We start from the raw sequence: 17,597 nt of genomic DNA, 5'->3' as shown, positions 1-17,597 counted from the left end.
AAAGCAAAAAGTACACATAGCTGTTGCATTTTCTGTCTCCTTTTATACTGTCTTTCCTCCTACTAGTAGCTACAGACGCTTCTGGAGGTCAGAGGTTAGCGTCTAGTGCGGAGGGAAAAACAAGTGATCATCACACAGCGCTGGACTGGTCAGCTCCTCAGCTGGGCAAACTTCGGCCTGTCCTTCCCATTACCTGCACTCAAAACATCTTTTACTGCGGTAGGTGCGCCTTTTCAACAAGCGTTTTACATATCGGAACGTGCGTTTTACATATCGGAACGTGCGTTTTACATATCGGAACTCAATCTGTTTGCGTTTAATATCATGCTTCATGCTTTGTACGGTTTTACCACAGTCAAGGACACCAGCCGTCGCGTCGACTTTTGTGCGTTGTGCACATCACGAAAAACGTGATTCCTCTAAAATTGTAGCCTCTACCAGGCTCCGTGGATCGGTAGAATCATTATCCTCACCACGAAGCCTGTGCGGGGTCGCTAAGAACAAACGACATAGAATGAATCCCCCCGTTATTTGTACAAAGGAAGTAGCTCAGCGCTGGAGATAATTTAAGTCATAAATCGGCCAGCGCCCAGTGGGAAACAGCTTGGTTTGGGACAAGGTCAAACTGGGATCGACAACAAAACGCGGCAAAAATGATGTTTTGGACGGCGTTTTTTGCTTAAATATAAATGCTTTTGAAACAATGTAGGCTATAGTGAGGTTAATTTTGCGATGAAATGTAACATGATAACAGTTTACGCTATAGGCAAATTCCTGTGCGGTCAGTCTGCAGCAATCGGTCGCGAAAAGAGATCGCATTTTTTCCCTGTTGAGTGTCACCAAGCTGTACCTTTTTGGTGAAGTTTGGAGGCAAATAGGACTCATTTTGGGATGCAATGGCCGACCCGAGGGCTTATGACGATAACAAACGTTTGATGCAGTACGGGATGGCTTGAAAATAAAATGTTTTGCAGGCCCCCGTGAGAAGTCCCGGCCGCTGCTGTCAACACCCGTCACGGGCGAGTCGGAAAGCAATAAACTACTTCGCACCTATTAGATAGCGATTAGTGGACTTCAAAGAACATAGCGACCCCGCACAGTCTTCGTGGTGAGGAAACGTACTCTTCTGGCCGGCTAACTCCCCTAGCGTACTATAGATTCTATTTGTCCAATTTCTACAATTAGACCACCGATCCACGAAGCCTGGTAGAGTCTACTAAAATTGTGTTTTTGTGGCTTTTCTGTGACATCCTGTTAGCAAGTGTGGAAGACGTTAATAGATCAGCAATTCTCCTCACGTCTTCACACCATTAGGGGGTTCTATTGTTCTCATGCCCTCCGCACCTTGAAGTTATGTTTGCCCCGAGGGCATTCCTCCCTCAAAGCGCCCTGCAAAAATTTGTGAACACCTTTCTGGAAAGAGATGACTATATACAGCTGAACATAAGTACCTACCAAAAGAAATAAAGGATGTCAAGAAAGGACATGGAATTCAAGAAGTCACAATGTCAAGTTGCTGGTGACTATAAAAAGTGCAGTCACACAGTCTTTTGGAATTTGGGGTCTGCCCTGTCGTGTCTCCTCGAAACGGACACACCCCCATTTGTGATTTATGTCAACAAATGCTGTTTTGCTTTTCGCACTTGGGACCAGCTGCTTGGGACAATTCTGCATTGGGTTAACATTTTAACATAATGCTATACATTTTTGTGGTGTTATGAGTTTGTGGTGGAGGAGTAACTGCAAACATCTGAAAAAAAATAATAAAACCATTGCAAAGGTTATAAGATTTGCAGTAAAAACTTTTCCGAGGACAAACTTAAGATATAACGTTATGTAGATTGAGAGGATAGAAACATATGATTCTGGTCAAGGTGCAACCATTACAATTTTTTTGTATCCCAAGGAAACAACTGTTGTTGTTTTTTTCTTCATTTGAAGCACAGCATCTACCTCGGGAGGAATTCAAATTACAGATCACTTGGTATTTTTCTGAGATTATTTGAACTTAAGAACAGCTGGGTTTTTTTCTTGTCGTTCCTGCAGCTTTGGGGAGGCAGCATAGCTTGAATGGTTTTGTGAATGTTTCCTTACATTTACTGTACTTTTATGGACAACATTAGCATTTGTAATTGCACAAGAAAATGTCAAAGTTCTACCTGACATTCTTACCTTTGGACTAAACCTGGAGGGGTTCGCTTAAAAGGCTGGGCTGTCTACCAGGCCAGGCTACCTGGCCTGTCTACCTGGCCTGGCTATCACGTCAGGCTACTCAGATGCCCCCATTCATAGCCCCATCATATGGCACTCAGCCAAAATAGCTGATTGACAGGCATAGTAATTGCTGATCTCCAACCCTGCTAGTGCCAGTGACCCAAGGTTGCCCTGTCCACCACTGGCCGGGCCCTTTGGGAATGTGTCTGGGAGGCCTTGCTTGCATCATGTCAGGAACACAAGTACCAGCACTGTGTTTGTGTATGTTTGTGGGTGTGTGCCAGCAACAGAAATTTGTTTCTTTATTGAATATCTATCTTCTAGAACAGAAACTATCTCAGCTTGTGCAACAAGAAGGGAGAGCATAAATCACTTGCTCACTGTAAAGCTAAACTTGTATTGACCAAGGAGGGTACTGTATAATTCCATGTACCTCCTTGTTCTCTATGCTAGTATGCCATGTTGACATATACAATCTTAGTAGTCACATAGCATTTTTGAGGCTGTGGATTGTTATTCACTGTACAATTTTAGTGTCCAGGACAGAGCCCAATCCTCTCCTTCCACTGACAATAATCTCTCCAACCCCCTTGTACAAGTTGGAGTGGGGAAAGTACTGTTAACAGATTTTGTGACATGTCAAAGGATTTGAACCCAGGACCTCTGTTTTCTATGTCTAACACGCTAAAGCATTTACCGAACACAGTACTGGTTCAGTACTTGAATGTGTTCCTGACAGCTGCAAGGAAGGCCTCCCACTGGCAGGGTTGAAAATTAGCAATTACTTGAAAATTGTCAATCAGCTATTTTGGCTGAGTGCCACATGATGGGGGTATGAATTTGGGGATCTGAGTAGCCTGACGTGATAGCCAGGCCAGGTAGACAGGCCAGGTAGCCTGGCCTGGTAGACAGCCCAGCCTTTTAAGCGAACCCAAACCTGGAGATCATAGAGACTGATAGATAAAAGTGTCAGGCCAAAGTGCCTGAAATTTCTTCTAACACCTTTCACCTTTCTACAAGTGCACGAGTAGCAATTATGCACAGGCATTAGGGACACACCACTGATGTGTTTGGGGAGGCTATTAAAATTGTTTGTTGAGCAGATTTTTCCTTTTAAGAGCAAATGTCTGTAAGGATCAAACAATGGTGGCAAAGATCAAAAAATAGATTTGGCTCATATTTTGCACAGTGATAGTACTTGGTCCACAACCCCTCAAAATAGCTTTCTTTTAGATCAAAACTCCTTGTTGCCATGGTAACGGGCAAACATAGTTTTCTGGCCATTTTCCCCAATTTTTGCATCTCAAAAACACAGAAATCAGCATATTTTACGGCACTGTCTCGGCAACACCTTTAAACCTATCATCAAAACAAAACAAGATCTAAATAGACCAACATTTTGGCTTTCTGAAAATTGTTGTGAAATTTCCAAAGTCGTACATTTTAGTTCTTGGGCAGCCTGAAAACAGTGCGATGTTTCAAGCTTCACAAAAATTTGACTTTTGGCCCAACTTTGTAACGCTATAAGTGCCAAGCTGGTAATTTTTTTGGCTTGAAATTTGTACCATATATAGATCATTAGAATATCTATCAAATGCATTGTTGCAAAGTTTGGCGTCTTGTTTGGTTGTCACGTGACTGTCCCTTAAAGTAGGCCATTTTTTGTGTTTGGCGAAAATTGTGAACTTTAGCCATGTTCAAAGTACGCTACATGACGAAGTAAAATATATTTCTAAATCAACTTCTTATAAAAGGTGGATCTATGTATTGCCTATCAAATAAATGCTTGTAGAGTTTCGGGTCACGACGTTCAGTCACGTGGCTGTCCTTGAAAGTAGGCCATTTTTTGCATTTGACGAAAATTGTGAATTTTAGCCATGTCCAATGTACGCTACGTGACGAAGTAAATAAGGATTCTTATTCAACTTCTATTCAAATGTACATCTAGGTATTGTCTATCAGATGAATGCTTGCAGAGTTTCGGGTCATAACCTTTAGTCACGTGATTGTCCCTGAAAGTAGGTCAAATTTTGCTTTTGGCCAGAAATCGCCATTTAGGGCTGTAGTTAAATCTGTCGAATTGTGGAACTGAAATACTTCACTGGCACTGATTCTGATTATATGTAGCCCTTAACATTGTCTGTTGAATGAGTGTTAGTAAGGCTTGGGGTCGTCTTTCTTTGCGATGCAGTTGCTCCCTAAAGTAGGGCAGATAGTTAGCTAAATGCTGTTAGGAGGTTCTGTTACTTTGGAGAAGATGTCTCTTGAACAGCTTCTTTCTTTTAACATTGTCAATGTCCAATGCATATCATATCGGTACTACAATGACTGATAATGGGCTTACAGTGTTAAATTAAAGTTTACTTAAGCGATGACTCTGTTATAATTGTAAATATCAATTTGTAATAAAGTAACTAAGATGTCGTTTTAAATTCAGCTATGTTCTATAATGTGTATTAAAAGGAACACTAACACGGGAACAAAAGTTCATTGTGTATCATCGTGTGGATACATAATGTCTAAATATGGTCTGCTTAAAGAGACTTCCTGGGACTAAAAGTCACTCCCAAAAACTCTACAAGCATCTAGTTGATAGGTAACAATGCCTACCTTAGGCTAGTAGCTAAAATTCACAATTTTTGTCGAGCACAAAAAGTGACCTGGCTTCAAGGACAACCACGTGACTAATTGTCATGACCCGAAACTCTACAAGCATTTATTCGAAGAAAGAAAATTAAAGAATACAAAGATGTACATTTGACCAGAAGTTCAATCAGGATCCTTCTTAATTTCGTCACGTAGCGTATCCAGTCATATTATAGCTCCCGAGTCTCTTCTGTCCTCCTCGCAAATGGCTCGTTCTCATTTAAATGTAAAAAATGCTGTCGCCTACTTTTGCGACTTGATATGTAGCAAATTTTAGACAAAATCACAGGTTCCTTAATTTTTCCACAATCCCTGGAATGTTTTACAAAAGATTCATTTTGGTTGATGGCTTGGAAGATTATCTTAGCCACGGGTGGAATTTCACCCCCTAAAAAATGGCTGTCGCCTGAGAACAAACGAAGAATTCAAATAGTAGCCAAAAATATAACAATTTAGTTCCCAGAATGATTGTTCGGTAGGTGAAACCAGCTGAGCAGGCCCTTTGCCCGATCACGCCAGATCGCTACTGTCACTGATGAGGCTGTGTGAGGTGGGTTATTCCTGTTGCCAAATTCGGTAACAAACGTTACCACCACCATTTTGATGGTTGCCACGGTTATATTATCCACGTAGAAGACAAGAAATGACCGTTTTTTATGACGCTGCACAGTTTTTCTGGCATTCTAAAGAAACAAGGAAGGGTTGTTGACTGCCATTTGTATCCCACCTTGCTTACAAAATGTTGTACAGAATTGTAACAAACGTTACCATTGTTCGATGCTTTCTAAGCTTTCTATTTGACCTGGTGTAAAAAAGCTGCCCACTTTTTAAGTGTCCCTAGGGACATCCTCTTATACCTAAATGATGTAGTCAATGAGGCCATTTTTTACATTTCAATGAGAACGAGTGAAATATGTATCTGCGAAGAGGACAAAAGAGACTCGGGAACTATAATACGGCTGGATATACCAGGGTACACGTAGCGTACTTTGAAAATTCACAATTTTCGTCCAATGAAAAAAGTGGCCTTCTTTCAAGGACAACCACGTGACTTTACTTCATTATCTAATTTTCGACAAGTATTCATTTGATAGGCAGTACATAGATTTACCTTTGACAGGAAGTTGAATCAGAATTTTCTTTTGCTTCGTAATGTAGCGTACGTTGAACATGGCTAAAGGTCACAATTTTCGTGAAATGCAAAAAATGGCCTACTTTCGAGACAACTACGTGACTTTACGTTATGACTCGAAACTCTACAAGCATTTATTTGATAGACAATACATAGATGTACATTTGACTAGAACTTGAATAAGAATCCTTGTTTACTTCGTCACGTAGCGTACGTTGAACATGGCTAAAATTCACAATTTTCGAGCAATGCAAAAAAATGGCCTACTTTCAGGGACAACCACGTGACTGAACGTCATGACCCGAAACTCTACAAGCATTTATTTGATAGGCAATACATAGATCCACCTTTTATAAGAAGTTGATTTAGAAATATATTTTACTTCGTCATGTAGCGTACTTTGAACATGGCTAAAGTTCACAATTTTCGCCAAACACAAAAAATGGCCTACTTTAAGGGACAGTCACGTGACAACCAAACAAGACGCCAAACTTTGCAACAATGCATTTGATAGATATTCTAATGATCTATATATGGTACAAATTTCAAGCCAAAAAAATTACCAGCTTGGCACTTATAGCGTTACAAAGTTGGGCCAAAAATCAAATTTTTGTGAAGCTTGAAACATCACACTGTTTTCAGGCTGCCCAAGAACTAAAATGTACGACTTTGGAAATTTCACAACAATTTTCAGAAAGCCAAAATGTTGGTCTATTTAGATCTTGTTTTGTTTTGATGACAGGTTTAAAGGTGTTGCCGAGACAGTGCCGTAAAATATGCTGATTTCTGTGTTTTTGAGATGCGAAAATTGGGGAAAATGGCCAGAAAACTATGTTTGCCCGTTACCATGGCAACAAGGAGTTTTGATCTAAAAGAAAGCTATTTTGAGGGGTTGTGGACCAAGTACTATCACTGTGCAAAATATGAGCCAAATCTATTTTTTGACCTTTGCCACCATTGTTTGATCCTTACAGACATTTGCTCTTAAGGTCTAATTTGCATTACTTTTCTTTTTTTGCTGTTGTTGCATTTTTCCTCTCATTCTAAAATCCTTTAACTGATTTTCCCTATGGTTACATTTCATAGCTTATTAAAAAAATTTATAAATTTTTTGGACATGAGTTTTGGACCCTTTCCAGTTCCCCTAGATTCTGTCTCCATGTACGCTCTAATGTGGTTTTCCCAGGGTCTAATTGGACATGAACCAATGCTCGGTCACGAGCTGACGCCGATGATGATGAATTGTGGTGGGATGTCTAATGGGTGCTCATTAAATAATCATACCATATCTGAATTTTTCAAAGCTTTTAGCTATCGTAAAGTCTCAGTGTGCCAATCGGGGTGACTTCCGACTCCAGTTCACGTCAGGCCTACAGTACATTTTGTAAGACTGAACTGATTGTTACCTATTGGCTGTGCCTTTAAGGAGAGAACCCACAGCTGAGCCATTTTGCCAAATATTCTGACACTTGTTATGACCTAAATGCCCAATGATTACATTCAGGTCAACTGTTGAGCAAAATACTTCATGTGAGGCTGATTATCTATAGAAGAGAGATGAAGTGATGCCTAACTGCTCACATGACTAGTCAATGTAGGAAACATGGTGAGGTTGTGATCTTGGACCTGTCAAACTGGGCTGACAGAGTAGTTAACAGTAAGTGAGACTGTATTGTTATGTCCAAGGCCTGCGTAAGCCATGGAAACAGTGTAGCATCCAGGCAAGTAGTGATTCACAATACATGTATGTTGCTGAAAGAATTTTGTTGTTGATTGTACATGGAAACTTTTGGAAATGTCATGACTCAGCAATGCATATATTTATAACACGTACAGATCTTTTTCTTATCCTCTTGATGCAGCACGATCTAGTCGAGTGGACCCATCATGGAGACCAGTGAGATAATCCGCACCGGCGCCATGCTGGTGGCGTTTGCCGTGGCCGTGAGCCGAGGACGTAAGATCTGGATGATGGCCGACGCGGGAGCCGTCCTGTTGTTTGGGGTGGCATGGCTGGTCATGCCTGGGGTTCTCCTGGGCCAGATGGTAAACATTGTTTCCTAACTAAGTCTTTCTCTAGCATGCTCTGTACTTACATGTATTATCATTGGCACTCAGTTCTGTCTGCCCTGTAAGATTGAAACATGCTGCATCTCTTAAGAGTAAGAACAGTAACTGTTGTTGCAGGTAATAGTCTGTTTCCAGTATGACTCCTTGTCTTTGTCTGTCTCTTGAAATTTAAGTATTTTCCCCTCACACTCTGCTCTACAGATGAAAGCAAGCTGTGTGTTTTTAACCTATTTCTGTCTTTTAGGGTTTTAGGCAAAAATAAACAGTGTACAAGAGGAGCACTTGTTCCAGTATGGTACCAAGCAGATATTCTGACATTTAGTTTATATTTGTTGGTAGTGTTTGTATATGTTTCAGCCTGGACTGATGACACCAGTGCACATGTCATGCACATTTTGTTAGCCTATACAGTTACTGTGAATGGATATTAAATTCCTTGTATGGTTTGCAGGGATAAACAAGTCCACTAGCCCTATAGTCCCGGGCAAGTGAAAATGCCAATCGGGCAAGTGCATGTCCTTCTCCACTTGCCCGATCGGACAAGTTAGCTTTTCTCCATTGAGTGAGATTTTGATGTACTTGCTACTTTTCAAAGTCATGACATCAAGCATTGATTAACACAGAAAATAGAGCCAATTACAAAAATTCCATTGAAGGCCATGAATATACATAGAAAAATGTCATTTAGATTTCGGGCAAGTGAAAAGTTGGTTCGGGCAAGTAAATTTTTTAAGTACTTGCCCGATAGGACAAGTCAATTTTAGAAAACTTGTCCAACCCTGGGTTTGTATGGATTTGATTATGCCATTGGGAGAAAATGGACTATTTGCAGTGAGCAAACAAAACAAGGATTTTTTTTACGATGTTCATGGAGAACTAAGGTCACCACAAAAACTGCAAACATTAAACCACTTCAAAAATTTTCACATTTACAGTACATCAGGCGGTCAATAACCTCAGGGTCATTAACCTGAGGTTCGGCGACCATGTTTTCTATGTGAGAAGAGTCAACAATCTTGTTTCCTATGTGAAAAGAGTAATTATAGTCTTCTGACTATTATAGCATTAAAGATGAATAATGCATAAACACTTATTGTATGCAAAAAAAGTTTAATGTTATGTGACATAACGTGCCATTACCATTTACAGGTACATGTATTTATTTCTGACCAAGTCTGCCTGAAGAGTTTTAGTATGCAATGAATGTGGTATGACAAAGCCTTCATAATAGCTGAACTCAAAATGCAATCGAAGACTCTTGAAATCTACTCTCTATTGCAGACAACAGGTCCTCTGGATGCCTTCCACATGTCCCTGAGTCGCCTGTTTGGCGCCATGTTGATTGGGTCCGTGGTCACCTTCTACAAGACCCGCAACTCTGGTGACGTCACCGTGTCCAACGTCCTGCTGTACTCCCGCGTTATGGTGTGTGTTTCCTTTAATCTCCAAGCAGATCCCATGGTAGCATAAGATAGTATCTAATACATTTGTGCATGTATATTGGAATGTGATGAATAGAAAACTGTAAAACCTGTCTGGAGAAGGTGCTTAATATCCTGATACCTTGGTAAAAAATGTTTCCTGTTTTAGTCCAGAAAAAATTAGGGTCAGTAGGTAGGGATTTTTTTTTCTTGTTTCTTTTTAGGCTGGTCAAAAGTCTAGTGATACATATTAAAATAGAGTTACCGTAAGCAAAATAAACTGTGTCTGGGGAGAGCCATACCCCAGGCACGTTAAAGAACCCACCACACATGCAATGGTGTGGTGTGAGTGGTCAAAAAAAAAACTACAGTACCTTGGCCGCACCTGGGGCAATTACTGTCGTATTGAGGTCACCTGAGTGGCGCCGAATGGCAGCTCACTCCAGACACTTGCGACAGTCGTATTGAGGTCACCTGAGTGGCGCCGAATGGCAGCTCGCTCCAGATCCTTGCGATTTAGCCCCGCCTATTGTAAGCTCCTCGCAATTCAGCCCCTGCCTGCAAAGAGTGAGTAGTCGGCCCACCAATAAAAAAAATAATAATAACGACAAGCAATGTTTTGACTTCAATGGAAAGCAAGCTGAATGAAAAATAACTGGGAGCTATGTGACTCCACTGACCACCCCCCAAAAAAGTCTAGGGTTGGCCAGGTTTTTCTAGGGTTGGTATGGAAACAGGAAACACATTAAAAAATTTTTTTCCTAGGCCTGAGTGTTTAGTGACCTATGATGGTCATGCCTGGACATGACATTCAAGTTGTGTAAATCTGTTGCAGGGCATCTCCATGCAGCTGATGGCTGTTGGCTATGGCCAGATGTACTACAGGGACCTGGAGAAGGGTGGCTGGACAAGTGAGGTAATTCAGACTCCTTCAATTACATGGCATGATCATATCAGTTGGTCTCAACTGGTCCTATCTGATGTCATTCCCTCCTTATATTATAAAAGGATGGCTGATCCTAAATAATTTGTCAGTAGAGACAAATACACTGTCTCATAACATCCTCTTTCAATTTGAAGACACAGAGAATTTAGGTCGGATATCAAATCAACTTCAAGCCTTATTCGTCATAATCATTCCTAAATGTACAGTTAGCTTTCAAAAAACATTTATGACTCATCTAGGCTTATCTTAAAGTTTATTTATGTCATTACTTATTACACACAATGTCTTTCAAATCTAAGATACAAAGAGTCATCTTCCTGCATGCCAAATATATGCACTGAGCTTCCTCCTTTCAGCAAGTGTGGTACGGCCTCTTTGGAGGAGGGGTATGGCTGTTAGGGAACCTGTACCACAGCGCTAGGAGTGACCAGTTTGGCTGCTACAGCCAGCGGAATGACCGCCTGTCATTCGTCCTGCGCCTGGACGGATTCATGACCCTGCTGGGGGCCCTGTTTGACTTTGCCTTCGCCGATTTGTCCCTGTCCTTCATGGTAATATTCTCATTTCTTCTGAACGTACCTAAAGCTGTTTGATTTTGTAACCCTCTGTCTGCTATATAAAGGTAGCCATTTGGCACCAATGCTGTATTGGTTCTGGTGTTAAGCAGCAGGGTTAGCTCCTTCCAGGATAATGTAACCTTCTCCTTGCTGTGTAACCCCATAACTAATACAGATTTGTACCAAACAGCTACTTAGGAGGCTTAGAGTTAAGGTTTCCTACCTGGCTAAATTGGTGTTTTGACCTTCCGTTGTTCTCTCATTAATGAATTAATGAAAGAATAGACTCATGACGAATATTGATAGATGGGCATAAAAGTAACTATTGTAAGACTTACTGTACCAAAGTGCTATATTTTCTCATACGAAAAAATAACATCAGGGGCAATTAAACTTGATGACAACATTCATATGGTCCAAAAAGTCATTTTTCATGCCCATCTATCAATACTCGTTACAATTCCATTCTTTCTTAATTCATTAATGAGAAAACAAGGGAAAGTCAAAATGCAAATTTAGCCAGGTAAAATACCTTAAAAGAACAACTTTTAGATATTACTATATTGTCAGACCCCTTTTTGTGTGAGGTTTTTGTTAATCTGCTGTTACAGTCAAGTAAGTTCAGGTGTACAAAGTCCTTTCCCATGATGCGTGACTGTGTACAATAGTTTCTCCCTATCTCTCCCACAGATGGATGTGAAGGCTGATGGCATCCACCTGCACATGACCCGATGTACCGCTGCTGTCATGTTCATGTCAGGCCTGGTGTCCAGCTGGGCTCCAGTCTTCCTGAAAGACGAGGACAAGAAGAGCGTACTGTTGGGGAGGATTGTGGTGAGTTTTCAGCATTTATTAATATTGGACAGCTGCTAGTGGATGTGTGTTAACCTGCAGCCTGAAGAAAGCAGTCCTGAATTTAGTCTGCTTTTGTGTCATTAGGTTCTGATATATAGTACTGGAGAAAAGTCACCATTCTATAAAATCAATATATGTACAGTCATACCTGTCTATAGCGGCCACTCAAGGGACTGGAGAAATATGGCCACTATAGACAGGTGGCCACTATAGAGAAAATGTTGACCAATTGACCATGAGCAAGCTACACATAATTTCAGCTCCCACTAATCTTTCTCACCAAGTAACATTGTCTCGATCGGTAAATTCACCGACAAAGACTGCACTTTAATGCTCAAGGCATGCACACCTTCTGCTACCGCCAAAATGACCCTGTCAAGAACTCCAAATCCTCGCAAATTACAATTTTAAACTCGGTGCAGGGTGACATAAGGCTGCAGTATGGTTGAAATAGGCAGTGTTTCTGTATCAACGGGACCGGAAATCGTGTGGCCGTGGCCGCGTTGGACAGGTGGCCGCTAAGCCTATTTCTTAATCATTACGAATCCAAGGGACCGACAAAATGTGGCCACTATGGACAGGTGGCTGCTATGCAAAGGTGGCCGCTAATACAGGTTTGACTGTATTGTACATTTGTATATGCACTGATATTCTTGTGTGTTGGTGTGGTTATGACACAGTTATTCCCAATATTAAAGATATTCCCTCAAGTTAGTCTGAATTTTCAGTGACAATTTTTTGATTTCAGCAAAATGTCCTGATATTGATGGCCACCTTGCCCTACATGTGGAGTGCCTTCTCGACTACTGGGTTATCCTTGTTAGCCTTTACTGCTGGAAACATTGGCCTGTTGGCATATGGCTACCTGGCACCTACTGGGAAAAAGGCAGCCTAAGGTGGCATGCGGTCATCAGTTGGGATCCTTACCCAACATCACAAGAGGAATCAGACAATCACAAAGTAGATCTACTGAAGACTTTTATAGCATTGGCAAATCAAGAAGAAATGTAATCAGGATCAGGGAGTTTTGCATTGCTTTATGAAAGTGCTTGTGCCACCAATGAAACTATGATCCTGCTTACATTCAGCAATAAAATTGTTGTTTGTACAACAGGTACACTCTTCTGATGTTAGTGAACATCAAACCTTACAGATCTTATTTCGAGTTCTTGATTCCTGCCATCAGGTAATAAAGATAAATTCCATCCATGACTGATAGAAGGTTCGTTTAGAAGTAATCATTCAGCACACCAGATATATGCTTTTCCACGTTTTATTCACGTCCTGGCCTCACAGCAGTTCCTGACAGACTCCCCTGTCCAGCTGTCCTCTCTATCTGACCCCCTTTGGGTCCTACCATTTCACAAACTTGTAGGGGGGTTGACTCACTCACAACAATGACATCACAGTGAATATCTGGGATCAGGTCCGGAATCCATTTAACTTGATTACCTGGCGGCAGAAATCAAGAACTGGAAGTATGATTTTAAGGGGAGTATATTTTGTAAAAAAAACATGTCTATGTTCAACGAATCATACCTAGTATGGTTTAAGGTAATCTGAAACCATTGTATTTTAGAATATTTTAGAATCATTTGTGGCACAAGCACTTTAATGACACAATAGTTTTGGCTTTTCTTTGAGGCTATTGACAATCTTTTTCAGCAATAATGGTAAACAAACTGGTTTACAATCATTTGTAATTTACTTCACAATATTCTACAAGAGGTGGGTTGTTGGGTACTACAAATAGAATATGCCTGTGTCTGAACGTAGACATACATAAACAGTAATGTGTAAGGGTGAACACAATCATGTTGAACTAGGGACCATGTATGATGTATTCAGTTGGTCAGTGGTTATGGAGCTTCTGAAACATACAGTTTATTTTTTAATAAAATATCTTACCCAAGACATTCATCAGCAACAAAAAATTTGAATTCTGTTAGACTGTAGTACATTTTGCAGTGAATTCTAAGACTTTTTAACCAACAAGGTAGAGCTCAGTGTGTAAGGCTTGTATCAACATGAATTTGTAGCTGGCAGTGGTTAATCCATGGATGTCATGACTGTATACCATGTTTCCATTTGATATCACAGCTGACAAAAGCAACTTGAGAGCAAACACTCATTATATATGGTTTGCCTTTTTTTTAAAGAGAAAGATTTATAAAATGCTGACTTCTAGTAATGACAATCACAGTACTGTGTAGTGACTTAGCATTTTCTATGAACTTGCCGTATCTCTAAGAACCAGTTGCTATATTGTATGTTGCATGGTGATGTGTGGTGTATGCAGTATTCTTAGGAACAAGAAAGCCATTTTTACATAGTGTTATGCATCTTAGTGCAGTGTTTTACTGACATATGAGAAGATAATATGGTAGTGCCGAACAGCACAATCAGGATTTATATACTAAGTATATAAAACCTGATTGTGCTGTTCAGCATTTATCAAGTCTTGATAAAACCACCTTAGACAGTAGGACTAGGCCCAATAGTAGTGTCTAGCTCTACTGTTTTGTCACAGTAACAACGTAGTGTCCTTTTTTGGTCTCTGTTATCATCATTATTATGTCTGATTACTCGGTGATAGTTATGTTTTAAGGATTGCCAGGTGTAACAATAAAGTAGGTAGAGACTGGTATTGTAACATGAAAACAGTTGGAGCTTATGTTAGGTGTGACAAAAGATAAACTTCGCTGCCAATATTATAAGGGAGATTTTAGCTTCTCTTCTGTCTGGTTTCTTTGTCGTCTTCCAAATGAATTAAGATTATATTAAAAAAAAAAAAACATATCACTAGTAAAGTATTGTGGCCTTGCACAAGAAACATACTTCTTCTGGAAACACTATTTGTAAGTCACATGCACTAGATCTTGAAATTTAGCTTTATTTCAAATTCAAAAAAGGTTGGTTCCTGTGAGAGACGGAAAATACCATAGGAACGACTCTCTTTTCCAAGGTAGTGAAAACAACCGAGGTGGTGAATAAAACGTCAAGTTCATTTACACACGCATGGATCAAAAGCGACCTCTATTAGTTCGCTGCAGTAGTGCAGTACTACGGCTTTGGCACTTCGTTCTGTAGTTACCTATGGCAGTGCTGCAATAATGTAAATGATTAATAGAGGTCGCTTTTGATCCATGCGTGTGTAAATGAACTTGGCGTTTTGGCCCATTTCACGCTGTAGATGGATAACTAACGTGGCGTTCTGAAGATTTATTTATCCATTTCATCTTAGCTAATTTCCAATGGAAACATCATTTACTTGACTCTTCATCTGCTTATATGGGAAATATCTCAATACTAGACCACAAAATAACATAACAAGGATTGAATCACAGCACAGCGGTGGAAGAATAGACGATTACCGGGAGAATTACAAAATTTATTAATAACACTTGAACCGTTCATATAGCACCTGAGTACCAGAGTTTTGCCAAACATTATATATACACCAGATCCAACCTTTGTAAGACTTAACGTTACATTTTGAACAAAAAACACTTGAAACTCATTTTTAAAAGTCACTTAGTGGCTTCCATCACAATGTGTGTACCATATTCTAAGTCTGAACTAAGAACGATATTCAAGAAATAAAGACAATCACTGTTCAATGATACATGTACATGTAGTCTTGAATATTAGTATTTCGGCATTTGGCTAAAACTGTCAATGTCCATACATGAAACGGATGGTAACGTAATAAATATAGCATTATGAAACAAAGTAAACTTTACCTTTAAGTACAGCATGTTACAGACATCACTTTTAAAACTTGCCACGTATGTGGTCAAGACACCCATGTTTTCAATCGTCCGTACGCGGTAATATTGTGCAAGATAAGGAATTACTAAATCTTCAAAAACAAATATAGTTAAAACTTGTCTGACGATGGTATCATTTGTATTTCAGAATGAAGTTGCTTTCTGGTGTATTTGTTTTTAACAGGTGTGCTTCTGTGGCGAATTTGTAACTTAATCTATCAAGATAAATTTGTAAACACCAAAATAATAACTTACCACGAACAAGGAAAACAATGCAGAAACATATGAAACGAACAAAGCGAAATTCATATAATTCATATCACAAAATGATAAATGAAAATAAATAATAGTAGTTCACGCTACACCTTTTTAGAACCTTGGTTAAACAACGGAATATACAAATTTGATTCTTGACATCAAAGCAGTCCCCGTCACTCACCAAATGTTAGAGTAACCTATGTGTGTGCGTTTGTCTGTCTCTGTGTGTATGTGTTAGTGTCTGTGATTGTTTATGTGTGCGTGTGTGCATGTGTGCGCGCACGCGTGTGTTTCTGTGTGTGTGTATTTGTGCGTGCGTCCGTGTTCATGTGTCTGTATGTATGTGTGTGTCCAAGTCATGTCCATAAAAACAGTACCTATCAAAACAGATGAACATGTGTCTTATTCTAAAAACTGTTTCTATACCTAAGTGCCTTCCACGCCTGCCTCTGCGCGGAAGCAGCCGTCGGGCAGGGAGTTTTTGATGGCCTCCAGGTTGTCCACCTCGGCCCGTAACTCGTCTATGTTCACGTCGGCCACCCCGACAACATTCCGCTCCATCCACGCATTGATGTTAAAGACGATCTGCGCGATGTTGAGGGTGTTCCACTGCCCCTGGAGGTTGTCGTACGTCTGCTGGAGCGTCTTCATGGTGTCCGCGTCTGGGGCACTGGATCCGTCGGCTGGGCAGGAAGCGGAACCATAATGGTGTTAACAGATGCGGTTATGTATGTGTGAATTACTAGTATATCATGCAAGGCTGTTCACAAAGTTTCTTTCCGCTTGCTCCAAAGAATTTAATACTTTCCGTTCGATGAATAAATCTAACTACATTCTTGGACGAGATTACTCGTACTGTGTACAAATAGGTAAATATATCAAAGAATGTTTGTACCTTAAAACCGATAGTGCAAATGACGCGCTAGATTCAACATGTTGACTTATTCATGTTTATAGATATTCATACATGTTGGCCAAACTTTTGCATACACTTGTCTGTAGAATGTGTACTTGAAATAGACCTTACGAAAGCCTCTGTACTTTTGTTCTGTCAGTAGATATTTCATATCACAGCAATAATACAGCACAGAATCATTGTTTGTGGATTCCCACTCGGTACGCGCTAGATGACTGCTTCTGTTCTGTACTCACCTAACTTGTCCAGGATAGCCTGCAGTCTGCGATCCGTGTCCACCATCAGGTTGAAGGTGTCCTCTGCTTCCTTCTGAATCCTCTGTGCCTCTGTCGTCGCCTGCAGAAAACAACGAGACCTTTAAATCTGTTCGTTCATTTTTTGGGATACGTGTAGTGCCTAGTGCCCGTGGCAATGGGATGGCAAGTTTTCTTGTTGTTTCAGTAGCAGAGTAGATTCTAGTTACTGGACCTTCGCATTTAACGTGCTCGCGACAGCTCCTTGAGCACGGGACCCCCATCATGTTTACGTCTCTTCCCAGCTGAAACGGTTGCAGTCCCGACGACTGAGATGCTCTTCACAGGATTGAACCGGGGTCTCCCAATGAGGCAATGAATGAAACCAGAAAACAGATCTCCATCTTCATAGCTACCTCGTCCTCCCAACGACCTGGAGGTCAAGGAACTAGGAGATCAGGTGTGGGGCGCGGCTTAGTACTGCTGCCAGTTGAGCTACAGGGTCGGCCCATGCACTTCAAAACCATCGTTGATTATGAATCCTCGTAAAGCCCCCTTTACAAACAAGAAATTTAGCTC

At 40.5% G+C, this 17,597-nt stretch overlaps 2 protein-coding genes across 2 annotated transcripts in view; one reads left to right on the top strand and one right to left on the bottom strand.

Moving 5' to 3' along the window:
* Positions 1-92: 92 nt before the first annotated feature.
* LOC118421566 lies at positions 93-14,574 on the top strand. The gene is made up of 7 exons (XM_035828911.1): positions 93-219; positions 7,855-8,038; positions 9,344-9,487; positions 10,319-10,399; positions 10,786-10,980; positions 11,677-11,820; positions 12,590-14,574. Exons 2-7 carry the CDS (start codon positions 7,880-7,882, stop codon positions 12,734-12,736), a joined length of 870 nt encoding a protein of 289 aa, XP_035684804.1. The 5' UTR covers positions 93-219; positions 7,855-7,879; the 3' UTR covers positions 12,737-14,574.
* A 1,633-nt stretch (positions 14,575-16,207) lies between these two features.
* Positions 16,208-17,597, bottom strand: part of LOC118421614 (laminin subunit gamma-1-like) — a 10,256-nt gene continuing 8,866 nt past the window's right edge. Inside the window, exons 14-15 of the mRNA XM_035828974.1 lie at positions 17,022-17,121; positions 16,208-16,552 (exon numbers count right to left, since the gene is read on the bottom strand). Of these exons, the coding sequence (XP_035684867.1) occupies positions 16,296-16,552; positions 17,022-17,121 (357 nt within the window). The 3' untranslated portion in view covers positions 16,208-16,295. The remainder of the gene's footprint in view (positions 16,553-17,021; positions 17,122-17,597) is intronic.

Source organism: Branchiostoma floridae, chromosome 8 (genome assembly GCF_000003815.2).
Source record: "Branchiostoma floridae strain S238N-H82 chromosome 8, Bfl_VNyyK, whole genome shotgun sequence".
In the NCBI taxonomy this organism is placed as follows: Eukaryota; Metazoa; Chordata; class Leptocardii; order Amphioxiformes; family Branchiostomatidae; genus Branchiostoma; species Branchiostoma floridae.
The sequence above is the reverse complement of the archived record's forward strand: the minus strand, read 5'-3'. Positions and strand labels throughout refer to the sequence as shown.